Raw genomic sequence first — 27943 nt, 5'->3', positions numbered from 1 at the left:
TTCAAGCACTGTTCAGCATGAAATTAATTTAATTTTCACAGTCAAAGCATGTGACCATCTTTTGGTTAAAAAAGCTCATACAAAACTGGTATTTGGCTGGTCAAACATTCAGAGATCAGTTCTGCTCTTACTTACGCCCACACTTAAAAGTGTAGAGGTGCAAAGAGAAAACTTATAGCAAGATCTGGCCCAATTCAGTCTTACCATAGCTCTTTAATTTATGCTCACAAATTGACTACCTCCCCAAACATCTAAAACTGTCTGCCCTGAGAAACTTCAACTTATTCTCATCTTATCAGTAATAAATAAAGTTCAGCAGTCTAGTAAAGAAGCTACTGATTTTGGACCAAAATATCCCCAGCTTCAGTATGATTTACATCTCACCTACTAAACATTGCCATAATATTTACACCCTAGTTGTATGATGCTGCTTTCAAGTTTGGTAAATCAGTGGTATTAAAACATACTTATTGCACAGGTTTTTGTCTTATATTTTCTAAGGAATAGTTTATCTGATAAGTCATATTTTGATTTAAAAATATTCATTATTCAAAATCCTTTGATACTCTGAAGAATTTAGGCTTTGGATTGTTTGAATTGTGAATTGGTCAAATCCTATTGGCATATTGTGATTCATGGTGGATGATATCAAGTTGTTAATATTAGAGTTAATTGGAATTTGCTTAATTAATCTTTACAAATAGCAGTCTCTTGCTCTGTTTCAGAAATATGCTTTCACTATTGCTTGTGTGAATTAAAGAGCCTTAAGTAGCTTCCAGTGGGAGTGCTTTTCCAAATATTTCCACTGCTACTTACGATGCTTTTGCTTTCATCCAACATTCCTGCAAATATTTTAATTTATGAAATCCTCATAAATAAGTAGACCAAAGCAGTTACGAATAGCAATAGAGTGGACTATAATTTAGGGATCCTGTTTTTTTGCAGTATTTGCAGGCAATAATCATCACAGGAATGTTTTGCTTTGATTTACAAAGTTCTGGGGTTTTTTAACTGATAGAGTAGTTATGCCTGACCATATAAGCACTAGAAAGAGTGACATCCAGGTTCCACTTAATTATACCAGTGGAACTACAATGATATTTACCACTTGATCGATTTTATAGGTGATATAGCTGTACTGAAAAAGACTGTATAAGTTTGGATATATTATTGCCATTTACATCACAGAACACCTCATTTTCATGTTGACATTCACACAGCACTGAGAAAATAAAAACAATATAATTTCCATTATTTAACATTTTCATAGGTATTTGGGAGGAAAGGAATTAAAAGCAAAACCAAAATGGTGGTTTCTCTTGGTGCCATCTTCCTGCTCATGTCTGTTCTGCTCTTTGCTCCTTCAGTCCCTTAAATTATGATTTCAACAGCTATTAGTGGCATCCTGGATAATTATGAAATTTAAGGCATTGTTAAAAATGTTAAATTAAGAGCTGTTCAGCTACTTGCAGATGGTCATCTTGAAACAAAGAAAGAAAGAAATGTTAGAAGCTCAAAGTGGCCTGGCTGTAAGTGAAGCAGAATTGTATAAATCTATGAGATGTTGCCAAGGTTCAGAAAGTAATTATGTCAAAAACTTCCTGACCTAATCTTGGCTGCTGCTTTTTGCAATGCTGCTCTGATAGGCAAGCTGCTTTCCACTTTCAGTTTCTATTTTGAAAGCTAAATTAAAATTTATATCTCATACTGTACTGTATTGCTGACTAAAGCATCACTGGCAAGGCTATTGGTAGATGTGACATAAAAGATACATGTATCTCTCTGTGATAATCAGTATACTGCTGCTTTAGAACCATGTAAGTACTTTTGTCCCCTTACCGTCTTCTGTGAAAAGGAGATGGACTATGTACATTCTGAGGTTTTGAAAGGTAGATTTCTCTGAGAATAATTTCCTTAGCATACTATTCAGAAAAAATCTAGCATCATAACTCTCGAAGAGTGTCTAATACTTTATCCTGATAAATCTCTTATAATCTGGGTGACCGAATACTTTTGAAACCTAGAACCATGGTATGGAAAAGGCTTAAAAAGGACTCACTATATCAAAGATAATGTTTGGGTTTGATGATTATCTTGTTTCTACAGGTTCATTTTTTTAAAAAGCTGTATACATGTTAGGTATATACCACTGCCTAAATCTAGTTTTTGTGATGCTGGTAAGCAGAGAAGAATTTATCAGGTACAAAGGTAACTTTGAGACAAGTTAAGGTAGAGAACTGGGACATATGCTACATACCTAACATACCAGGGTCTGCAATTAGGGGTAGTCTAGCTATCCAGCTGAATTCCCTATGTGTGAACACTGACAGGTCACAGTAAGTGGTAGAAAAAGTCTTCCTATGTATTAAAGCATATGCACAAAACATAATTAGTAATAACATGGTCCGTTCCCAGGTGATGTTGTGTTGAATACCTAGAAATCAGTACAACATCCCTGGGTCAGTTGCTTTATACCAGAGCAGAAGTTTGCTGTGGAAATATGTGATTGTTACTGAAAAGTTTTCCTAGCATACTGAACTTAATTGATTTGGTAAAATTTTAAGATGTCGTATCATAAAACCTTCCTAGCTGTTTGTAATGCATACTAGACTTTATAAATATTGTATAGAATGCCATACAATAAATTCAATGTTTAAAATAACAAAGAAACAAACAAAAAAGTAATTATTTCTGTTGAAAATTTTTAATTTTTTCTTCCCCACATGATACTGAACTATGAAAGATTGAATTTATTGAATATTTTTTATAATATGCTTCTTCATATACTGATCAGGCTGGGGCTAAATTCAGGTATAACAGAACAGCATGCTAAGGAAATACTCTGTTACATCAACACAAGAGTAACTGAATTCTCAGTGGGATAAGGCATTTGATTGTTGTGTTTCAAGTATCAGCTGCTGTTAATTCAGTTTAGGATTTTTCTGTTTAGCTTAACTCCTATGATTATTATTACAGCTATTTAATAGAAGTATACCGGATTTTCAGTGAGAAGAGCCTTGTAAGATGCAATTCACCATACATACTGCCCCGCATAAAGAAAGATGCCTTTCTGATGTTTCTGATAATTGACTGTTCTACTGATCATTTTCCACCTTTTCTACCTGATCTTTTTGATCTCTCCTTATAGTGGATATCTCTAATTTTCCATCTTGAGTTAACTGTTAGTGTTATGCAATTTCAGTAATAGGAATTCATTATCCCTTCTTAAAATTAACATGTGGTGATTAAACTAGCTGCATAATATCTGAGTTACTGAACTCTTCATTTTCCTGTAAAAGAACGGACAGTAGGTCTTTCAAACTTATGGTTTAACCAGTTCATAATTTTTGTTTGCTCTGCTACTACTACAGCATTCTGCTAGAAATGCTGTCCAGATCGGAATGATGCAAGCAACATTTTAAGAAAACTCTACAGAATACAAAGAGATAGGCACTTCTCAGTTTAAAAAATATTTAGTCTATTGTATTGATAAATGTTAATTTTTAACACCATATATAAATTTCATTAGAACGTACCCTGCGTTTATGGTATTTCTGGCCTTTCCTCAAACTGATGATTGACTTCCACTGATGTTTAAATTCTGTGGTCCTTACTTGGGGACTACAGTATTTATTCCATGCTTTCCAGTTTCTCCATTTTAGAGGCAGTATTCCACAATGATCAAACTGCCATGCATTATCTATAATTTGAATATGTTGCAATGGGAAATTTGTAAATAATAATCTGCAGAAAAGTGTGCATCCATGTCTGTACATTGGACATAACCTCATAGATGCTAAAGCTCATGCACAAACAAGAGACATGAATATGTAGGCTGGGATTTTCAAAGAAACATAAAGGAAATGGGTGTGCAGATATCACTGAAATTACATGCAAAATACACCCTGCAATAAAAGTTTCCATCTGTTTGGTCTTCCTCTAAAATGTGGGCTATAGTGTACTGTGGTACACAAAAATCAAAGTTAAGTCTATGTCAAAATCACAGCAAAATGTATTGTCAGTGTGATTCGATAAAATCAGAGCAGGGGAGAAAGGAATTAATCTTCTTTTTGTTTGAAGAACGTACTTAATATTGTCTGCAATGTAAAATTCCATTAAAGTCTTATTGTATTTTCTGTATTCACATACTAATAGTGTTGAGATTTCCTTTACAAAAAACTGTATAGAATTTGGAGCTTCTCAAACATGTTTTAAAGGAATAATGCCTCTAAGTTTTAAGTGTCAGCAAAGATATATCTTTAATGTTACCATGGACCATCTCTCTGTCTAATATTAATTCCCTATAGACTGTATTCTAAATCTGCTTACATCATTCCCTTTACAAAATTAGCTACTTATCAATGCAGCCATTTTACTGATGTTATACGCCACATAGTGATAACATTAGAAGAGTCATAGAATGCCGTGACCAAACTACTTTTACTTATGATAGTACTCATATTTGTCTGTTGCCAACATAACGTGATGGTGTGAAAGAATCATGGTGAAGATTTGGATGATATTATCAGAATGATTCATTGGTGCAGTATTGTTTTATGATGGTATTGTTTTAAAAGCATTTGTTTTCATTTTACTCTTCCAAAAATAAAGATTTTTTTTTTTGGCTTTTATAGTGATTGGACATGTATGTGTACTGTACCAAAGTAATAAGTAGTTTCAAAACGCACAATAAATTCAGAAAATGCATTGGCAAGTGAGAATGCAAAATATCAGCTACTGCTCTTAAAGTAATGTGCTGCTCTTTTGGAAATAAAGAGAATTAAACTATACTATACAACACATAACATGTGTTTTCATGTCAATCATAATGAAAAGTATGTTTTCAAACTTTTTAGATTTTACGAACTTGATAGAATAACATTTACTTGAGACATGAAAATACATCTGTGCAGCTTGCTGTTGGTTTGGTCATGATGTTGGAAAATTACTTGTATTAACACATGCTGTCTAAAGTGTAATCTAAAATGCAGCCACATGATTGGAACAATTAAACAGTACAAAGTGTGAAAGGCACACATTCCTAACTTACTGAAATTTAATTTCAGAATTCTTATGTGTGGCTCAGAATAGTAGTCTCATAATTTCAGCAATTCCTTGTATGAAAATATCAAAATATTTTCAATAGGGAAAATGCACATGATGTAGTTTCTAATCTTGTGACCTCACCTGTAGTAGAGCAATTTGGCATTATAGATTTTAGATATGAATTTATTTTAATGTCAGAGCACGGAATACATGCAAAATATTTTGGTATGCATTTCAAACATGAACTTCTATTCGAATTTAAAAAAAAATTAAAAAATAATTATGTGGGGTTTCATTCACAGAAATTAAATGCATCCAGTTCATCAGAAGGCAGCACAGTTGATATCGGACTACCTCCAGAAGGGGAACAGCCAGAAGCAGAACCTGAAGAAGCTCTGGAGCCAGAGGCTTGTTTTACAGAAGGTAGGTAAAGCAAAAGATAAGCAAGGTGATTAGACCTAACTGTGTTGATCTGGGTTGGATTCTATTTTTATTTAAAATCAAGAAGCAGCTTTCTGATTATAGTTGTATTTTCCGTTTGTATGAGTAACTCCTTCAGAGGTACTGCCATAGATGTACTGTTCTCGAGCTCTCTTGCTTTCCTTGGAAGGTATTATAAGAGTTACAAAACTTTAACTCCAAATATTGAAACAAAAATCCTCAAATAGGAGATACTTATTTACAAGCATCTAATGCAGTAGCACTGAAATAAAACAAATTACTTCTGTTCATTGTGATTCCTGATAAGTATTTACCTTATTCTGACATCTCAACACTTATTATCTCATGTAGGCTGTGTGCGGAGATTCAAATGCTGTCAAGTCAGTGTAGAAGATGGGAAAGGGAAAATCTGGTGGAATCTTAGAAAAACCTGCTATAAGATTGTTGAACACAACTGGTTTGAGACCTTCATTGTCTTCATGATTCTTCTCAGCAGCGGTGCTTTGGTAAATTCAGTGTCTATTTTAAGCAGCAAGCACTTAGAATTACAGTTAATTATATAGCTGCAGGTAACATCAGAATTTAATATCCAATTCATAAATGTTCTAATGGCAACATATATCAACAAATATTTGGCATATATCATAGGATATGTAACAGTTTGCTTACAGGCTATGAAACAGATTGTTTGGCAAGTTCAAAATGTAGTGTTAATGGAAATAAGAAATTAGTTATCTCAGACTGGTATTCACATGTCTTCATATTGATTATAATAGCCTTTTTTTTTTTATTTTACACACATTTAAAATAAACCACAGCTGAGCTAGGAACTTATCAACAGCAACCTGAATTGTCAAACTGAGATGTAAGGTGCCAACGTGATTCCGTCAGGTATTTTACCAGATTGATGTTAAATCAGGCACACTGAGTAAGTACTGAAGTAGTTAGTTCCTCATAGCAGGAGCAAAATATAATGAGTGTACTTTCTACACCTGAGTCAATGCACAGTGATTCTCTGTCAATGTAGACATTTTCTTTTGAAAAGAGAATTATTAATCTCTGTTCAGGATTGCTTTGTGGGTTAGTGTGTATAGTTTGGTTTCAAATATTAGTTCCTCAAAAATTGTGTATCACAGAGTCATTTTTAAATTCCTCATATAATTTTGATATAAAGTTGTAGCTACCACAAAGGAATTCCTTACATCATTAAGCCATTGCTATCCATGGAAACGAATTAAAATGAGATTTGGAGAATAGTATTACAGCAAGTTTCGTGGATCGTTGTTCAGCTCAGCTGAAAGCTGAATATTGTGTTTTGACCCAGCTTTATGAAAAGACTACCGTATGGAGTGAAAGCAAAAGTTGTGCTTGAGGGAAGGATATATGCCTTATCATCACATAGGTTTTTCCAATTCAAATTCTTTCTTGGCTACGATATATCACACTGCAAATTGTGAAGACATTTAATTATATCTTCAAAAATCTTTTTCACAGGCATTTGAAGATATATACATAGAGCAACGTAAAACTATCAAGACCATGCTGGAATATGCTGACAAAGTTTTTACTTATATCTTCATTCTGGAAATGCTTTTAAAATGGGTGGCTTATGGCTTTCAAACCTATTTCACTAATGCGTGGTGCTGGCTGGACTTCCTGATTGTTGATGTATGTATTCTTTTTCATTTTCTGCACAACCGGCTCTAAAAATCAGAATGTTATGTTTTCAGGATAAGATATCTGTTCTATTCAATCGAAACTCTTTTTTTAAAACTGTTGTTGTGGTATGGTTTATAATTCTGTTCAGAAAAGAAAAAAATATTTATATATACTTATTACTCCAGAGTTGTTTTGTTGATATTCTCTAGTTTTATGAATTTGTAATGCTTTATTGAAATGGTGCTTTTTACTATTTTTTTTCACGGTGTGGAAAGGATGCTGTTCATCCTCTTCAGTTTTTGCTGAATATGGAATTTAAATATTTCAAACCAATTTCTTTAAAGCTATTCTAACATTCTAATCCATTACTGTAAGTGCCCTGTCACTCTGTGTAATATGAAAGGAAAATACTGCTAAGAACTCTCAGTTCCATGGTACTATTCAGTACTCTTGCACTTTCCACTGCATCACATGGGCGACCTAAAAGAGACACTTGGAGAACTGTAGATGAGCTCCTTTAGAATAGGTCAAATGATTTTCAAAAGGCTGCACCACCAAGGAGCAGATACACATTGTCTAAAGGAGACCTAGTGAGAAGTGCATTGTAATTTCAAGTCTACATCCTCAACAATATATGCACGGTACTGGGTAGCATAAATGGAAGTCTACAGATCTTTAACCATATAGCAGACATTCATTTCCCTTCCTGACAGCCTGACTACATCTGTCTGTGCCAATAGGGCATCTCTCAGTTCCACCTATGTAATTCCCATGGAATGCAAGGTAAGAATGTGTCTTGAATCACTTGTTCGCTCATTCTGAGGAGCAGCAGAATTCTGTAGAAATCGCTATGTATCTCCCTAAAACTACAATGATATAATAGACCGTGAAGTCTTTACTATACAGAGCTTGAAAAACATTATAACTTTTAAATCCATACCAGCATTGCAGATCCTATGATAAAATATGACTATACTCACACTTAGTATTCTTTGGTTGAGTCTACATCCTTGTAAAACATTTATTGGCTCAGTCATCAGATGTGTAAATTACCGTGACCAGTAGAGCTTTACAGAGACAGCACTGACAATACTTTACACTATCATTATATATTTATTGTATTTATCAACAAATATTTAATTCTTATTTGATGATCTGTGGTTTAGTTACTTCTGTGAACTTTATAAATAACTTTATTAGTTTTTCATGGCAACCTTACCCTGGTGCAATTTTTTTCATGGAAAAAATTAATCTCTGAAGCATTTTTTAAAATCTTTAGTCAGGGGATTGAGATAACAAAGTGAAAAGATTAATTTGGAAGTGAAAGAATTAAGAGACAACAGGAAGGATGGAAGGGAAGGGCATTAAATGGAGGGAAATAGAAGATGGGTTTGTTTTTTTTTTCTTTACTAGGGTCACTCCTTCCCAATGGTTTACTATACATTTCTAAGGATTATTGATGAAAGATAATTGTATTATTTATTTTACAGCTATTCTAGTTTATTTATTCATCTGCCTGCAGCCCAGACCAGCATTATGCAAGCCAGAATTGATGAAGTGGTTAAAGGAGTCACAGGGAATGTAATGAAGTGTGGATTTGCCTAACAATGAAGCTTCTACCATTGTCTAACAAACGGTTATCAGTCTTGATTAGTCTGGTTAAATCTGAACAGCACTGGTAGCTATGGCTGTTGAATAAGATTTTCTGGACACTAGAAAGTTACATTTGGCCAAAGGCCAGGTCTGGATGTGGTTTTTGAGAGTTCTTACATTCTCATCAAATTCTGAAGATATCACAGGAAGTCCTGACCTAAATTGGCCATTCCAATTCACCCAACTTTTGGGAGTTTTCTCTTTGCATGTGACTTCATTTTTCTTTCAGTACCACCAAATATTGACTGGTTTATGTGAATGTAGAAAGCATTTTTATACCATTCTACCAACATGATTTCATCAACAGGTACCTAGAATATACTTTTATTCTACTTTGTCTGACTTGAAAGATCTTTCTGCGTTATAGAGGGATTCCTGGAGAAAGAGGTCCAGCCTTGAATATTCTTGAGAAGTTCAGGGCGTACATCATTCCCACCATATGTATCGGAAGGATATACAAGATGAATGAGCACTATTGCCTTTCTGTTTTTGTGTAGGTCTCTTTGGTTAGCTTAACAGCTAATGCCTTGGGCTACTCAGAACTTGGTGCGATTAAATCCCTTAGGACACTAAGAGCTTTGAGACCTCTAAGAGCCTTGTCACGATTTGAAGGGATGAGGGTAAGACAAAATGAAAGAATCTGAAATAATGCATGCGTACACAGAAACAATGCATGCAGACTAATCAATGACAAATCCATGCAGATATGCCACACTATCATCCTATATATTTCACATTTATCACTAACATATAAGCAAAAGGCTTCATCTGCTTATATGAATTCATGTGTTATTGCACACTTTGTTACACTTATTTTAGCCTCCTTGGCTTTTCACCCTATTTCATATTTTCCTGGAGAGCCCCAGGATTTATCAACTGCATGGATCTATGCAATGCTACCAAAAAACTGAATTTATCCCATATAAATAAATCCTGCTATAGCCAGAACAGTTTTAAAAACAATACTTGTTCATAAAAGTGTGTACACATATACACACATATATATATAGCACATGTGTATTTCATACAAGTATAGAATACCATGCATAGTCTATCAGATGTCTTTTAACCTATGATCTGTAAATATTAATTGGGAATTTCCATTACAGTTTAAAAGTTTTGTAATTAATTCCTATTTTAATAAGTAAATTGGCAGTGTTAAAATACCATCTCTCTTTCAGATTAGAATTATTGCATTCTATTTAAGACAACTTTTCTAGTATATCAAAGATGTAGCTGGTTTTATGATTTCTGGCCTAAATTGGTTGCTTACTGCTTTCCATATTGATTTTTAAATGTTGATTATAATCTATAGAGCACTGAGCAGACTGAAAACATATCACAAGACTTCTGCTTACAGCGTTGGGTTTATTTGAGAAGTTACGGTCCCCAGCTGTTTGGGGGTTATCACCATGTCAGTTACCACAGCTGAGACCCTCAGCTGCCCAACTGGGCTCTCAGTCTGTTCCAGTGCAAAGTCAAATTGATTAGTTTAGATCACTGCTTTAGTGCACTGAAATGGACAAAGACCTTATGTATTCTGCTATGACCTGAAAGCTCTAGAAATGTTTCTCTTAGGGGCAGTAGTTGATACTACTTCTCAACAACTGGAGATGGTAGATATTTCTAGCTCCAGCCACAAGGTGTCTGACTTACACCTTCAAGGTCCATGTGTCTGCCTTGGACATATTGCCATAGATCTAATCAGCAGATGCACCTGAGCTGAAACCCTATTGTCGTATTTAAGAGGGATCCTTGTGTGAGCTCCCTACTGCAATCACTGATCTTTGGCACCCCAGGCTGTAAGCTGATTAGCAAATTTATAAGTCAACTATAAATTGGTGAGCTTCTGAAGAAAATGTGGTGCTCTATGCATGTGGAAAGTAAAGGACTTCAACCAAAAAGGAAACAGGCATTGATGAGAGGTTATAAATTCAAAAAGAAAATACCACTTCCTTGCCTCCAGCAAATTTCTGGAACTTTGCTGAAGTAAATTTGAAGATTTGGGATGCTTATATCAGCTATAAGCCTTATTTAAAACCTCAATAGTATCTTGCTAAAAAAACCATTAGCTGTTGTTTTTTTATGAGAATGATTAGCAAAAAACCTGAATACAAAATATTTCAAATTTTAGATGCACAGTAAATTGCTTAAGTGGCAATTTAATGTGGCAAGGAAGAAAACAATCACTTTGTCATGAAGGTTTATGGGTAATTGTCAATCCCATAACTGCCATGTTGGTATAAACTTTACCTACTGATTTGATCCTGACCTGCTAACTGTATCTCTTTGTAAAATACCCAGATAAGGAGATATATGACTTTAGCAAAAGATATAATAAAAAGTAGTGGCTGTAGTTGGATAACTTCAGACTAGAAATGTGACCTATATTTTTATTAGTTAGGCAATTAACCATTTAAATTTTCCTGTGAATATAGTCAATTTTGCCTTACTTAAAGTAATAAATTTCGGGCTTAATGTCTTTAAAGACACAGTAGCTCAAGTTGGTGAAGAAATTAGTATGAGAAGACTTTAAGATCTGATACGTGGGAATTCAAGATGTCTGTTTATAACATAGTGATTTCATTGGTGCTTAATATCTATGAACTGAAAATATGACAATATAGTATGGTGCATATATTTGCATAGGCACTTAAAGTTACTTCCAGTGAGCATTATACTTCCTATATACAAGCAAGAAATACCATTCTACACATCTAAAATATTTAATCCACCATACTGTTCTCTAGGATCAGGACTTGTGCCTGCCAAACTAATAATTAATAGAAAACACTGCCCCTATAGAAAACATGATGTTTCCCCTGCATCTTCCCACCACTACTATTGCTAGGGGAAGTACACTTTAATTTGCACTTGGGACTTCATGAAAGTAGCCTGTGGGAGTATAATTAATCTGTCTATGCTCTGCCCCAAGCACTATCGCTCACTGCTATATGGTGCTAGGCACATGCTACCTTTTTTTTAACCAGTAAACAAAGCTTTCAATGTCTGTCTAATGCTTTCCCTCCTTTCACTTGCTGTCAGGCCTTGCTCTCTTTTCTCACATGCCTACTACTAATGGAAGCTAGGAGGTGTCTGGATCACTGTTTTCAGTGATGCTCAACAGTATGTATTGAGTGTCTTCAAATGATTCATTTTACAAGCTGGTCCTGCTATAGCTTCAGGACTCAGACTAAAACCAGAGAAAGTAGGTCAGCTGTAGAAATCCAGCAATTAGAGAATGAAGAACATGACTGGACCTGCAGCTGTAGCAGAAAGAGGAGCAGAATTCTTGGGTGTAATGAGACTGAAAGCTTGAGGACAAATATTTTCACTTCATTAACTATTCCTTTATATCTCAATAATTATTCCCGATGGATGATATTATTACAATTAACAAATCCACTTATATTTTTAAGTAGAAGAATTGAGATAACTTTAAATAAAAATAATGTAAAACTAGTAACTAACATATATTTGGAAAATATTCCTGAGTTGGGAAAAAATTATGTCACCATTTATTCTTCCCTTCAAACTTCCCACTAAAATCAGTGAACTCATGGATTTGCAATTTAAACTAATTCAGCATTATTATTAAACTATTAATTCGTTTAGGTCAAACTACTCCTCACGGCTTTCCAGTGTCATGTCATTGACAAAGTTGAGAGTACAGGTCTGTCAACATAAGACAGCACTGGTGAAATAGTCGGAAAAGATTTATCCATTAGTCAGGGAATCCTGTCTGCCTGGCCGATGAGTGATAAAATGCTATATTATTTTTGCTTATTGATTTATAATTAGTATTGCTAAGGAGATTTTTAGTATGAGTAAGAAACTATTTTGATTTTTTTTTAATTTCTCCATTAGAAATAAACACTTATTACAACATGTAATTTAAAATATGTGGGAAAAAAAAGCATGGAAGCACTATTCTGTGCTTTTATACAGTCATACAGTAATTTACATTGAAAGGAACCCTATTTGGTCCAGCTCCTAAATTTAACATAACACCAATTTCATTGAAGTCCTACAGGATGTTGAATATTGTCCAAAGTATGTGTCACCCCAAAGAGGTATTGTTTTGGCAGGAATGGAGCCCTGAATGTATAACAAGTATTTCTCCTTTCCTTCAGCCCAAGTCTACTATATGGTATACATGATAGTGGTTCATCACCTACCCTAACATTCAAAGGTTTTATTTTCTATTATGTAAAATGGCAAGGAATGAAAGGTGATCTACCTAGATGACTAATTTTACAAGTAATTGTTTCTATGGAACCTATTAATTATAGATATAAATGTAACACCAAAATATTTTACAGGCTTAAGCTACATATTTGTATTTCAAATAGAAACAGATAGCATAGTGTGCTAGAGGATCTGCTGTAGTACTTACATCATTTAAACTAAATGAATTATAAATAATCTCATCCATGTAATACCTCATGTCCTGCATTTTTTTAAAAACAAAATCTTCATCAGGTTCTAAGGATCTGATTCAGTTGTTTTAGCAAAATTGGCTCCATAGTTATTAAATTTTATATTGTTAGACTTACAGACAGATTTAAAATAGGAGTTTACTAATTTAGCAGTTCATCAATTCCATCATTAAAGAAATCATTCTCATTCATAATGGACCTACTTTCTCCCTAATTTTATTTTCTTTATTTTATTTTCATTCTGGAATGTTTTCAATCGTCGCTCATCATCGTACGTGAACTCATTTTCATATTTTTCTTTCTTGAAGCCAGATTTTCCCCAAAATTCATTTGGGAATTAAATCAAGCCTCTTCTTTCTTTAAGTCTTATCTGCCACTTGCCTGAACACTACCAGCTTTTCTGTGTTCAGATATTCAGCTGATTTCCTGGTTTGAACATGTCTGCTTTTCTCTTTTTATATATAACCATCCAAATGAACATGCATACTTCCCTGAGTTTTCTTTTATTTAAAAGAATTCTTAAAATTACTTTCAGTTAAAAATTTGCTCAGTAATATTGACTTGGACTGTTCATCCAGTAAACATGTAATAGAAAAAAGGTTGTTGTGTTTGATGCAATCAGTCATGAGAAATATTATGGATATGGTTTTGCAGACATACATTAAGTAAATATTCTAAAAAAAATTAATAAAAGCTTATATTTTCTGTCTTTTTTTTTTACCTGTTTGTTCTTCTTTTTCACATTCTTTAAAGCTACAATTTGCTACTGCTTGTATGATTTTCCTTTTAATTATGTTGGCATTTTCTCTTTATATTGCTTTTCTTACTTGTTACTCTGAACAGTTAAAAAAGCGTGACACAGATATTAGAATTAAAATAGAGTGTTACATTTAAGAAAGGCTGATGAAACATTTGTAAGATACTGGTTCCTATGTTCTTACACTGTCTGTCTTTGGTTTTATTTGTACTCTAGGTGGTTGTGAATGCCCTGTTAGGAGCGATTCCATCCATTATGAATGTGCTTCTTGTTTGCCTTATATTCTGGCTAATCTTCAGTATCATGGGAGTAAATCTATTTGCTGGAAAATTTTACTACTGTGTTAACACTACAACTGATGAGAGATTTGATATCAGCCAAATCAACAACTATAGTCAATGTGAGGAGCTCATAAAAAACAATGAAACTGCCCGATGGAAGAATGTGAAGGTTAACTTTGATAATGTAGGCCTTGGTTATCTTTCTCTGCTTCAAGTAGTAAGTCACCACTCCTTAATTTCTATTTCTCTTTCTATATCTCTGTTGTTTACTTGTAACAGTAAAAAATAATTTTTCATTCTTTCATTCATTTAGAAATCTTGTCTCTCACTTCTTGGTTTGGAATTATAAAGTGTGAGATAAATCCATGACTCTACAGCAATAATACAAAGCGTAAAGGCTATGCTAACTATGAGAAAAAATGCATAATTCAAACCTAATTCACCTTAGCTGCATTGAATCTATATCAAATACACCTAATTTGCTTATACACAGAAAATAACTTTTATATCAGATATTACTCATAATTGAAGTTACTCATAGAAGTTCTTAATAGATGCTGTGTCCTCTATAGTCAGATCTTAGAATTTGCTTGCAATTCTTATATATGAATGAATCATACAATAGAAGGCAAGAGTCACCTGTTAACATTGCACTGTGCTGGTGTTTATGATGAGCGCGCAAGACACTTAGTCTTCAGCTCTTAAACAATGTTTCTGACAAGCCATTTTCCAGGAAAAGCATGAGGTAAACACCAGTGTTCTGTTTATAGGCTACATTTAAAGGATGGATGGATATCATGTACGCAGCTGTGGATTCTCGTAATGTAAGTATAGTCCCTTGATTCCATTTGTTTTGACTGTAAGAGCTCCAAGATTTAAGAATGTATTTTAACATCTTTCAGAAATAACAGTAAAAATGAGAGAACAAGGAGTTATTATAGTTTTGTAGTTAAAGAAAATGGAAACTATAGGAAAAATACAAGAGACGAAGAAAGTAGAGGAGAAGTCCTGAAGGTTTCCATGTTCTCTATGGTGCAGTTGGACCAAAATTCCTCAATTCCACAGCAGACTTTAACTAGTGCCATGAAATGCCTTTTCCTCCTCTCATTATGTGTATTTAGGCATTATTTACATTTGGAAGCAGGCACCGATACACAGCTTAGAGATTATTTTTTTGTAACACTGATTTTTTTTTTTAAAGTTGAGATTTTCACTGTGCTCTGCAAGACACCTGACTCCTTTCTTCAGGGCACAGTTCCTATTCTTAACTCAGACTGTACATTTTCTTACGCTTTTGCCTTCCCCATGCTCCCTTGGTGCAAGGTGTCCTCTAGTTCTAAGTAGACAACTGAATAAACTATACTGGTAAAACTCCAGCTTTTTTGGCAAGCTACACTCACAGCTGGAAGCCTGTTGTAGCATGGTAAAAGTGCATAATTGTACCAAGTATATATGCTTACTCTAAACATGGTTTGGTTGCCTCTCTTCCATAATGCAGGGCAGTTTCCTAAGTGCCTGTAGCAGTGAAAGCTCCACAAGCCCACATCAGGGGCCTCCCATGAGATATACAGAAAAGTTTGCAGCTTTATGAGCTGGTGTTTCTGGTTGTTTATAAACTCAGACAGATGGTACTATACTGTTTTAAAACAATTGTGTCTTCAGTATTTATTCTATGCTCATATAGGCCAGTTATATTTTTTAAAATGAAATATCAAGTTTGATAGCAAAGTTCTTTGTCAAGAATGTAACTTCATAGATTGAAGATCAGTGGGATGGATATGTAGGAACTTGACCATAAGAAGCAAAGATCAGAGTGACAGAGCCCTAAATTCTGTCTAGCAGATATTTGGCTCTGTGCTCACAGTTAAACTAAGGCTTAGTTTCTATGCCTTTTTTGCAGGTTTTGGATCAGCCTAAGTATGAAGATAACCTGTACATGTATCTTTACTTTGTCATCTTTATCATCTTTGGATCATTCTTTACCTTGAACCTTTTCATTGGTGTCATCATAGACAATTTCAACCAGCAGAAAAAGAAGATAAGTACTTCATCATTATTCTGAAAAGAAAGCTAAAAAAAAAATGCTTATTTTTGGTCCACACACAATAACTTTATTCATAAAATATTATTTTTTCATTTTATGATAAATTAATATGTGCTCTGCATATTAAATATGTTAAATTATAAAAGCTTATGATTTGGCTTGATGAGGGTTTAATGGACAAATGACAACATATGTCTGTCCATGGTTGGTGAAATACTGAATGTCATCTTTGTAAAGATGTGGATTTGGGGCTTCAGTCTATAATAGACTCATAAAAAGGCTAACCATTGAAATAGCTAAAGGTAGCTATAAAAACTCTTAGCTATACTACCTTCATGTCTCAGAGCTCAGCAGTGTAGATTTCGGAACTCTGATAATGAACACTGAATTATCTTTATTTGTACTCTCTTTAGTCTTTGTATTTCGTCAATGCTGCCTTAAAAGGTATCAGTGGTTCAGCTGCAGAACTTAACTAAAGTATCTGGCTATACAAAGTGTTATTGGAGTGGTGGAAGTGCTGTTGGATCCATGTGCTGTAACGGGTTGAGATGGAGAGAAATTGGCTTTTTTTTTCTACTCATTCTGCATAGTAGTTCCAGGATCTCCTGCTTCAAGTCCTGCCCCAGTGGAGGGAGAAGAAGAGGTTGTGAAATGTGACTGTCTGGATATCTTCTAATTCTTCTTTGGTATCATAGATGTTAGTTCTGAAATTTTGCCAAAATTTACTCTAAAGGAAAAAAAACAAGAGAGGGGGATTAGAATATTTTATTAGTTTGTGCCTCTGTAATAACTGATGGAATTTAGTAGAACAAAGGAAAAGCACCTCTCCTTCCTCTGTACCTCCCCTCTCCCCAGTGAAAAGCAGAGGTCTACCATAAAAAATGCAAGTTCAAAAGCCTCTCAAAAAACCACCCTAAACATTAAGAGTGGAATATGTAAAGCAATTCTTCTGTTACCAAAGTACTAATAATCATGATAAAGGGTTTTTTTATGTCTGTCTTAACTTTTCCCGCAGATGAGAAGGTGAACAATAGTGATTATTACTGCTGAGTATCTTTGTTTATAAGTAATCAATAGAGATACATGATTGTAACCAGTTTTTGTCTCTTTGGTTTACTTTGGAGGTCAAGACATTTTTATGACAGAAGAACAGAAGAAATACTACAATGCAATGAAAAAATTGGGTTCAAAGAAACCACAAAAGCCTATACCTCGACCAGCAGTAAGAATAAAAATATTTTCTGTTATTTTTACATTTATTTAAAAATGGTATTGTTTCAATTAGGCCTTAGGCTGAATTAAGTTGTAAGCTAAAAACCCAAGTGATATAAGAAAAGCCTTGTTCATCTGAAATCCAATTCTTTTCTCTTTTGTAGTCCGCATATGGAACACTCTTCCCTTTCCTCCCCCACCCCCCCACCCCCACCCCCCCCATTTTCTCTCTGCTGATGGCAATGACATTTTATGTGGCATTTTTTCAAAACACTGGTTTCACTAGAACCTAGAATTAAATGTGGCAGTGTATTTGTCAAAATATGTGAAAGCCTTAGGGCACAGGCCTTTTCAATCATCGAGGAAGACTCTGAAACTGTTGTATGGGGGCAAGCTACCATATCATTGCCTGAAAAAAAGGCCTTTTGCCCCTCACATTCCTGTTGCACAATCCATACAATGGTTTTCTCTCCTGAGCAGGGCTACCCTAGCACTACAGAGCAGGGTTTGGCTGGGGCAGAGAGTGATTCCATCTCTGCAGTTCTGCTTTGGATTGTGGAACCTGCTTCAGTGGCCAGGCCAGTCCAGCCATCAGTAAATTCTCTGTTGCTGAAAAATGGAAGATATTATTTTAAAGGCTATTTTGGTGGCATGAAAAGCACTGAACTTGGGGCTCAAAAACTTTGTAAGTTTTCTGACAAATAAAGTGCTATTAACTCTCAGCCTGCTTACGTTCTAACCCCCCCACTTAGTTTTTATCAAATTCTGCCAAACTAAGTGTTCAGTTAATAGTTTGTGTCACAAAAGGTTACAGTGAACTGGTTCAGGGTGGCAAAGTCTCCTTTGCAACTTTAAAAAAAAATGCACCATGCATAATTTGAAATCATCCCTTCAAAGCTTATAAACACAGTAGTTGCATTTCTATTTAATTTGTGTTTACATGTACAAACTGGAAAATTCACAACAATGGAGAACTTCATGGAGAACATGAAATCCCTTCATACTAGATTTCAATAATTTCTAACAATTTTGAAAAAGAAATTTCACCTAATGCATATTCTAATGAATCTTATTTTCCCCCCCCAGAACAAATTCCAAGGCATGGTCTTTGATTTTGTAACAAAACAAGCATTTGATATCAGCATCATGATACTTATCTGCCTTAACATGGTCACAATGATGGTAGAAACAGATGATCAGAGTGAAGACATGGAAAACATTTTATATTGGATTAACCTGGTATTTATTGTACTTTTCACTGGAGAATGTGTCCTGAAATTGATTTCACTTCGCCATTACTACTTCACTATAGGCTGGAATATTTTTGATTTTGTGGTTGTCATTCTCTCCATAGTAGGTAAGAACAATTCATTTTTATGAAATGGCTAATTCTGTGGAAACGGAAACATTTTTGGCATGTAAAGTCTATTTATATTTTGGATCAACATTGTCACTAGAAAGTCTGACCACCATTTCTCTTTCTTCTGATTTCATATTATCCATAAAATAATTGAACAGTATGGTAATTTTTTTAGCAATAGGTTTCACACACTCTCACTTTTCTATTAGTTGAAATTAGATCTTTATTCTGAATTCAGTAGAAATTCCGCAGTGTAGAAAGAAACCCATATATGAAAGGCAATTTTGATATAAACTAACAGTGGCAGTTGCAGGAAAAGAGTCCAGCAATCCAAAATCCAAGAGCAAAATCTGTGAGACTGTTGTTCTAGCATGCAAGCACACCAGACAGCAGGGTAAAACCCTCAGCTTACTTCAGAGTTTTGTTTGATCCTGGGAGGTTTTATGCCTGAGCTAGAGTGAGCAACCAGAGAAGCAGAGGTGAAGCAGATGTAGTAATAAATACACGGTTCCACTAATCTTTGCTTTATCTAGAGCAGAAAACCTGAAAGAACTTGTGTAAAAATTCTGTCATTTTAACTTCTCAGAACTCCTTAATATGCAAACTGGGTTTGCCATTTTTTTATGGAAACAGGATGTAGTTATTTTTCTGCTTTGAGGCACATAATATAATGCTCAATTCTTCTACTCTTCAGTGAGTTCTAAGAAGCCTTTTTATTATCAGTTTGTTTATGTTTGGAATTGCTGTGCCATTAATACTAAACTTGTAGTCATGTCATTTCACATGTGATTAAGAAGTTGCAGTTTCCTTCAAACATACATATTTTCTTTGAATACCATAACTTGATTACGTGGCATTTTAATACTACTATGAATATGATCTTTCTTCAGACTAACTGAAATTATTTTTGTTACAGTTAAACAGAAAGCTATTCTTCTGGTCTCAGCATTTGCTAGTCTTCATACACTAGTTATCAATTTGTCCTGAAAAAGATTGATTTTGTGTATTTGTGTGTCTTTTTGCATAGTTAGTCATACAATTAACACTGAGAAATGTCATTGATGTAGGGTTTTTTTCATTACCCTGCAAATTACTTTAGAATTTCTATTGCGATTTATGGGTTTCCAAAACATACCAAACTGTAAAGGTTTTGTAAAAACAACTGAATGGCTAATTTCTAAAATCTGTTTAAATATCCTATTCTTCTTAAAGTTCTACAGTGTTTGTAGGATAAATCTTCAGCAGTGGCTTTTAAATCTAATAATATTCTTTATTAATTTGTTTTTCAACAGGTATGTTCTTAGCTGAGATGATTGAGAAATATTTTGTGTCCCCCACACTATTCAGAGTCATCCGACTTGCCAGAATCGGTCGAATCCTGCGTCTCATTAAAGGCGCTAAGGGAATCCGCACTCTGCTCTTCGCTTTGATGATGTCTCTTCCTGCTCTGTTCAACATTGGTCTGCTGCTGTTCCTGGTCATGTTTATCTATGCGATATTTGGCATGTCCAACTTTGCCTATGTTAAGCGGGAAGTTGGTATTGATGACATGTTCAACTTTGAAACGTTTGGCAACAGCATGATCTGCCTATTTCAAATTACCACATCTGCTGGCTGGGATGGTTTGCTAGCCCCAATTCTTAACAGTGGGGAGCCAGACTGTGATCCCCATAAAGATCATCCGGGGAGCTCCGTTAAAGGCGACTGCGGCAACCCTTCCGTTGGGATTTTCTTCTTTGTCAGCTACATTATCATATCATTTCTGGTGGTGGTGAACATGTACATTGCTGTGATTTTGGAGAACTTCAGTGTTGCTACTGAAGAAAGTGCTGAACCCTTGAGCGAGGATGACTTTGAGATGTTCTATGAAGTCTGGGAGAAGTTTGATCCCGATGCAACACAGTTCATAGAGTTCAGTAAGCTATCAGATTTTGCAGCTTCATTAGATCCTCCTCTTCTTATAGCAAAACCAAACAAAGTCCAGCTTATTGCAATGGATCTGCCCATGGTAAGCGGCGACAGAATTCACTGCCTTGACATCTTGTTTGCTTTCACAAAGCGTGTTTTGGGGGAAAGTGGGGAGATGGATGCCCTCAGAATACAGATGGAAGATCGGTTTATGGCAGCCAATCCTTCAAAAGTCTCCTATGAACCAATCACAACCACATTAAAACGCAAACAGGAGGAGGTATCTGCTGTCATTATTCAGCGTGCTTTCAGACGTCATCTTTTAAGGCAAAAAGTCAAAAAAGTGTCATGTATATTTAATCAGGATAAAGGTAAAGATGAGGACGATCTGCCCATGAAAGAAGATATGATTATGGATAAACTAAATGAGAACTCTACTCCAGAAAAAACAGATATGACCCCCTCCACAACCTCCCCACCATCCTATGATAGTGTAACAAAGCCAGACAAGGATAAATATGAAAAAGACAAATCAGAAAAAGAAGATAAAGGTAAAGACAGCAGGGAAAGTAAAAAGTAACACAGAATTCTGTTTGTGATAAACTGTTTACAGCCTGAGAAAGTATGTATTTGTGTCAACAGGACTCCTGTAGGAGGTACATGCCAAACTGACAGTTTTTACATATATAAATATATATATAATTATATATATATATATAAAAGGTCAGTGCCTATAACAAGACAGTGACCCCTCGTCATCAAACCGCAACTCTGTAAAACAGGGTAACATCTTGACAGGAGGTTGTTGTTTTTATTACCAGCTGACACTGCTGAAGAGAAGATAAAATGGCCAATCAGATTGTAGGGACCAGTTAAAAAAAAAAAAGGTGCGAACGTATGAATCTCTGCGTTTAACATGAAACACACAGTACAAAAATTGTATCCACTGTTTGCATTTCAACAGCCACATTTGCCATATTTTTACAAAAATCAGTGTTGGTGAACTTATCATTTTTTAATTCACAAGTTGTTTACTATTATATGTGACTATTTTTGTAAATGGGTTTTATGTTGGGGAAAGGGGTATGAGAACCAGGTGTTCTACTCTCGGATTCTCTATAATGTACAGACAGAAGTGATTTGCATGAAGGCATGCTGCACTTGTAGTTCATGCATGGAAAAACATGACGTCGCACAAAGCAGCAGTCTGACTGCTTCCATGTTTCAGGGTGGCTCTATATTTTGAGGTGCTTTAACAACAGTATCCATCTAGTATCTCATCCAGACAAATCTTAATGTGCCTGTAAAGTCCCATAGAGTCTACAATAATAGAACAGATGTTTTATTTTTTCATTAGTCATTTAACTGTAGTTGAACGAACTCTGCATAAAAAATTTACTGAGGGACATGGAGTCCATTTTTAAGTATTCTTCTGTAGAAAACGGCTTACCTGAACTTGGGAAATTGAATTTACCAAAAACCCACAAAACTTAAGGATTATGAAGTTGTTCTGCCTCACCCTGCAGTATCGTTTAGCCATCTTCTGCTCTCAGCAAGATTGACATTGTATGTGTTGATTAAAAAAGTACCGTCTATGTAAATAGTTATTTTATCCCGTGGTGCATGTTTGAGCAAACAAATAATGACCTGTGCACAATATTTATTGCATCAAATATGTACCACAGTAAGTGTAGTTTGCAAGCTTTCAACAGCTAATATGAAGTATTCTGTACCATTATAGATAGTTTGGAAGCTATCACCGATGCATGTTTATCTTGCCTTTGCTGCTGTAATTTTACTCCTTCCACTGTTAAAAGTCTAATATGGGAAGCCATATCTCAGTGGTTAAGTGAAACAAATTGTTCAATTGGCCATCATTCTGTCATGACATCAAGCAATAGTTTGCAGCTATTTAAGAGCTTCTTGCTTTGCATTCTAAAACTTTAAGTGACTACTGTACGGTGTATAGTCAGACTGTACAGGGTATGTTGCAAACTGCTTAATCTGTTGAAAAATACATGGATAGAATTTTCTAAGAAAATATAAATATTGTAAAAAATACCATTTTATTTTATTTTTCAGCATTTTGTACATAAAATAAGAAATGAGAATTATCTTCAGGTTGATGTCACTGTCACTTTTGTTACTTTCTATCCATAGCACTTTTTAATTCAAGAACTTCACAAAATAAGAAACAAAGGAAAGAATGGGGTAGCTTTAGGTTTCTGCTTTTTTATTAGTACTGTATTTTTGCACATATTTTAATGTGAAATAAGTTTCAAACTGAGTCCAAAATGCACTTGCTTCCAAATAGATATAACTTGTAATTGAAATGTGGTGGGGAAGATTTGTTTAAAATTCTAGCACTGCCTGCATCAGAAGTTTCAAGGTAGTCTTTTTATTCATTAAATCTTTACCGGTGTTTGTTTACATAGACTATTCTTATTCTTGTTGATTCATGCTGCACTAGAACTGTTCTAAATATAATATGGGATCCACAATTTTTTTTTCCACAGGAATTAAATAGCAAACTTGTATAATTGATCACATCAGGACATTTTGTGTTTCTTACACAAGCAAAAATTCAATGTTGACTCCTCCTTTTACAAAAATATTGACTTGTGTGTCGGTGAACTGCATGCAGGAAAATGCTATTACCATAAAGAACAGTAAACCACATTACGGTTGAGCCAAAAGAATAAAGACTTCATTTTTTATTGTATTTAATTGTTCTGTCTTTGTTTTCACCACTAGAAACTATTGGCTATCAAGAGGTGCTATGAAAATAAAATATTAATTTATAAAGTGATAGAAATAAGGAGTAGTGATTAAAACTCATTATAATAATAGATTTGTGAAGAGTAAAATACTAAAGCCCTACGCTTTCAGAAAGATCTTTCATATGATTTGCACTTATACTCTTCAGGTTATTAATACTATTTAAAACTATTCTTTATTAGGATAATGATTATGTGTACATGACGCCCACTTTTTCATGTCAGGTATTCTGAGACCACTAGAAAAAAAGATGTTAAAGACATTGTCTAGCTATGAAAGCTGCAAACCACTATGTATAATTTCAATGATATTTTACATTTGACGTGAAGAATTATCTTTGTGTTTTAAGAAAAATGTTGTTTACTACATAATTTGTAAAATATAAGTTATTATTTTGCTTTTAGGACATGAGGGATGGAAGTCAGCAGAAACTGCTGAAGGTTTTAGTAAAGCATCAAATTCATAGGGGTTTTTTTTTAGTCTTAGGGTGCTGAATGCAATTACAATGTGAAAAATACTGTAATTTTAAACTTCTATGGTGAATTTACAGACAGTATTTTTCACTGTCAGTGAGCTGGCGTACACATCAAGTGATGCGTAGGTGCCTGTGGAAGGGCTGATTGACAGCAGAATACAGGAGGTAGGTGGAGAACAGGCATTGCAAAAGTGGAACTGAGAAGTATTTTGAATTTGGGGGCAAATAATATAAGTAAGTATTTATTGTGTCAGTCTTGTAATGAAAATTACCTAATCTATCTCCACTTTACAGAATCCCCCATGCGATGTTTGGAAGTATGTTGGAAAAATGCCTGGTATCAAGGGATTTCTTTTTCCCCTAGCAGGGCTTCCTATACTTTGAGACACAAAGCAGTTTCCTGAAAAACTGAGGGACAAGAAATTGTCATTAGGCTTTCTTTTGACTATGACATACCACTATCTTCTCAATGCATTAAAATGGTATTTCATTTATATTGTTGCAAAGTCATCTCTGATCCTGTAAAACATGCTACAGCTGGTTCTGAATAAAACAGCATTTGCAACACTGAAAGCAAGAGAGCCAAATTTTTGGGTAGCAATCACATTTGAGTGCTATTTCTAAAAAGAAATTTTCTCTGTTGTAAAGTATTGCCTTGAAGATAGGATACACTGAACAAATTAAAAGCTAAGGAAAACATGCAGGAACTCCAATAATCATCATAGGTGTGCAGACACCTATCTCTGTAGACCCTCAGGAAAACCAGGCATACCCAATCGTGTATGTGATGCAGAAGTCTTAGCTTTGGGTGTGGACCCCAGCAGAAAAGCTTCTAAATGGAGCTGTAGGATGGTGCCTCTCATCTCTTCTCTCCACAGTTTTCAACCACCAACGCTCCGTTGAGGTTGTTTACTCCAAAAGTGAGTGTTGCTATACTAATGTAGCAAGCGCTTAGACCACAGTGTTGCAATGAGATTTTTTACCTCTGCCTATGAAAAAACAGTTGTCAGGGTAGGGTCTAAGCTACAAAGAGATGACAGAATCTGAAATTTTGTAAGTTAAGGACCAAAGTTACGGCTGGCTGGTTAGTTTTGTGGAGGGCAAGGTATCAAAGAAAATGCAGAGGCATAGAATACATTTGTATGAATTAGACCACTCAGAAAATAATCAGTATGCTTCTTGCAGGGATTTATACTTAACAGCAGCCTAGGACAGATAAAAAACATCATTAAGTACCTCAAAACTGACAAGCAGGCATGTTTTTGTTTGGGTTCTCCTCCCCCCCTCCCCTCTAAAAACGTATCTGTAGATCTACTAAAACCGCCTGCTAACACACTGGAAACCAATGGCGCACAGGTTTATTCACCACAGCCATCTCCTGCATTTTACCCGCCGGGTTACGGAAGGACCCTCGCTCCCTCCCGCCCTCTGCGGCAAGGGGGGGGCCGGACTGAGGTACGCGAGAAACGACCGCTCGACCGGCCCTGCCGGCCGGCCCCTTGCTGCTGCTTTTTGCGAAGCCGCAGCGAGCGCTCCGCCACCCCGGGCTCTCCCGAGCCCCCGCTCCCCCCCGCCGGGGAGGCGTGCGGCGCAGACCGAGCGGCGGCCGCCGGCCTCTTCCCCGGGGCCTGCCGGGACGCGACTCCCGCGGGCGGCTGCTGCGGAGCGGGCTCAGCGGGCCCCGCCGGGTTGGGGCAGAGCGCCGCTCCCCGGCCGCTCCGCGCGGTGCGCCTCGGCCAGCGCCGCCCCATCGTCCGCTCGGACGGCAGGCGCGGCGGAGCGCGGCATGGAGCGGCGGGTGGGGGCCGTCTCCCCGGCGGGCAGGTAGAGGTAGCGAGCGCGCGCCCGCTGCGAGCACCGGCGGCCATCGGGCGCCTCGGGACCCGCCCGCGTCCGCAGCCGCCGGGGACAGGTGAGGGGAGCGCGGGGAAAGGCGGACCGCGGGGTAGGGGGGGGGGGGGGGGAGGGGAGAGGGGAGAGGGGGGCGATTTCGAGGGGGAGCCAGCGAGCTCCGGGCGGGAGGCGGGGGCCGCGCGGCACGGCTGCGGGCGGCCCGCGGCGGGCGCGCGGCGGCCCCGGCCCAACGGCTGGCGGAGGTGGCGCGCGGCGGCCCCCGTCTAACGGCTGGTGCGGGCGGCCCCGGGGAGGTGGCGAGCGGCGGCCTCGGCCTCGGCCCCGGCCCCGGCCCCGGCCCCGGCCCGGCGGCAGGTGAGGGCGGCGCGGGGGAGGCGGCGGCCTCGGGGAGCCGCTCGGCGTGACCCGGCGCCGGAGCGCGGGAAGCGCCGCTCGCAGGGCTCTCCGCCGGCGACGGAGGGCGGCGGGCAGGCGTTCCCGTTAGTCGCGTTACTCGCAGCTGCCGGCGCAGGACCGATTAACCTAGGCGGTGGCAGGATTAGCTGGAGCGCCCGTTTTTCGGGCGAGGACCCGTAAACGCGTTGGGCGTTCCTGAGCGCGGAGGAGGCTGCGGAGCAGAGATGCACCCGTTGTTAGCCTAGGAGCCGGGGCGTTTCTTGGTGAGGCGGAGAGCGAACTCCGCTAGTACGTGGGTTTGTAAGTTGCCCCGACAGAGCAGTTGTCTGCAAATCGGAGACTTACTGGATCCTCGCCTATGAAACCGTCTGCCCTTCTCCTGGCGTTTCTGACACCTGAGGCGTACGGGGGTGAGGTGAGGTGGCCTGTGGCACCCCTGTAGGGCTCCATAGGTTTCAGCTGCCCCCAGGCACCGCCGGAGCCGCAGCACCTTGGCTCCCAGCTGTGCCCAGCGGCTCAGGGCACCTTGGTGGAGGTGGGTCTGGGCCAGACTGGGGAACAGGAGGGCTGGCCTGCAGGTGCGTGTCCCAGCCTGCCCGCCTCGCTGCACAGGTGCTGGCGGCGGTGACGGTGTGAGGGCGGCCGGTGATGGCCGGCGTGGCCACAGCTGTCTGCTGGCGTAGCGGAATAGAAGCGAAGTGTTTCATGGGGTTTCTGCGTACTCTGTGGTTCTGGATAAATCCTGTGCTGCTGCAAGACTCTGCTAGTCCTGCGTGAGAAACTATGTTATAAATCCGCTTAGCGCAGCGAGCTCTGGAGCGACGTATACCACCAGTTCTTTCTTTGCCTGAAACACCTTCTGGTCTTAAGTAGGCAAGAAAGACAAACTGTTGGGCAGGGGCAGTGGCTGATGAAGACTAGTAGAGCTGAAGAATAAACAGGTTGCTTCAGGATGAGAGGCGTGCACGGTTTCTTTTCCCGTGTTCTTTTACTCATAGTGGTGAATGGTACCTACCTGATTTTGCAGCGTTCTGAGTGAGGATGTGTGTTACTGGGGGAAGATTTGTTAACTAAAGTCCACCACAAATGATTGCACATCCACGTTTGTCACCTGTGTTTCATCAGTGTGCAAACTGGAGAATGGATTCTTTACATAGTATGTGTGGAAAAAATAAAGCTCTAAGAAGTTTGTAAATTTTAATGTATTTACTCTAGGAAGCGGTAAAGTAAATAAAGACAGCAGGGCACAGATGCTAGAGTGACTCCAGGACGACTTCTGTGCTGTTTAGTCTTGGTAGAGGAAAGCAAGCTATAGTAATCTCTAAAATGCTGCTTTTAAAAATTGACTGTAAGGAGAGATCTGCCCTTTCTGTATGCCTGTTCTTATCTGTGGTTTTTGTTTTACGTTATTTTTGTGTTTGTTGTATGAAGCATAGTTACAGGCTAGCCCAGCAACATACCTCACTAGTTGAGGGCAAGTCACTAAAAATCTCACCTATCATTGGTTTAAGATGGAGAATGCAATAAAGAGCAGGAAAACCAGAGAACTCGGAGAGATAGTTTCTATTTATCTCTGTGACCAAGCATCCTTTATTTTAAAGTGTTCTTAGGTATCTGAGATGGAGCTCTTTAGATCTAGC

General features: G+C 37.4%; 1 protein-coding gene across 1 annotated transcript in view; it reads left to right on the top strand.

The window, feature by feature from the left end:
* SCN2A (sodium voltage-gated channel alpha subunit 2) overlaps positions 1-23484 on the top strand; it is a 79193-nt gene extending 55709 nt beyond the window's left edge. The window contains exons 18-27 of the mRNA XM_049805601.1: positions 5349-5469; positions 5839-5993; positions 6982-7155; positions 9297-9419; positions 14212-14493; positions 15047-15100; positions 16177-16314; positions 17438-17542; positions 18619-18889; positions 20185-23484. Of these exons, the coding sequence (XP_049661558.1) occupies positions 5349-5469; positions 5839-5993; positions 6982-7155; positions 9297-9419; positions 14212-14493; positions 15047-15100; positions 16177-16314; positions 17438-17542; positions 18619-18889; positions 20185-21380 (2619 nt within the window). The 3' untranslated portion in view covers positions 21381-23484. The remainder of the gene's footprint in view (positions 1-5348; positions 5470-5838; positions 5994-6981; positions 7156-9296; positions 9420-14211; positions 14494-15046; positions 15101-16176; positions 16315-17437; positions 17543-18618; positions 18890-20184) is intronic.
* Positions 23485-27943: the final 4459 nt, after the last annotated feature.

The sequence above is a fragment of the Accipiter gentilis genome, chromosome 1, assembly GCF_929443795.1.
Source record: "Accipiter gentilis chromosome 1, bAccGen1.1, whole genome shotgun sequence".
Classification (NCBI taxonomy): Eukaryota; Metazoa; Chordata; class Aves; order Accipitriformes; family Accipitridae; genus Astur; species Astur gentilis.
The sequence above is the reverse complement of the archived record's forward strand: the minus strand, read 5'-3'. Positions and strand labels throughout refer to the sequence as shown.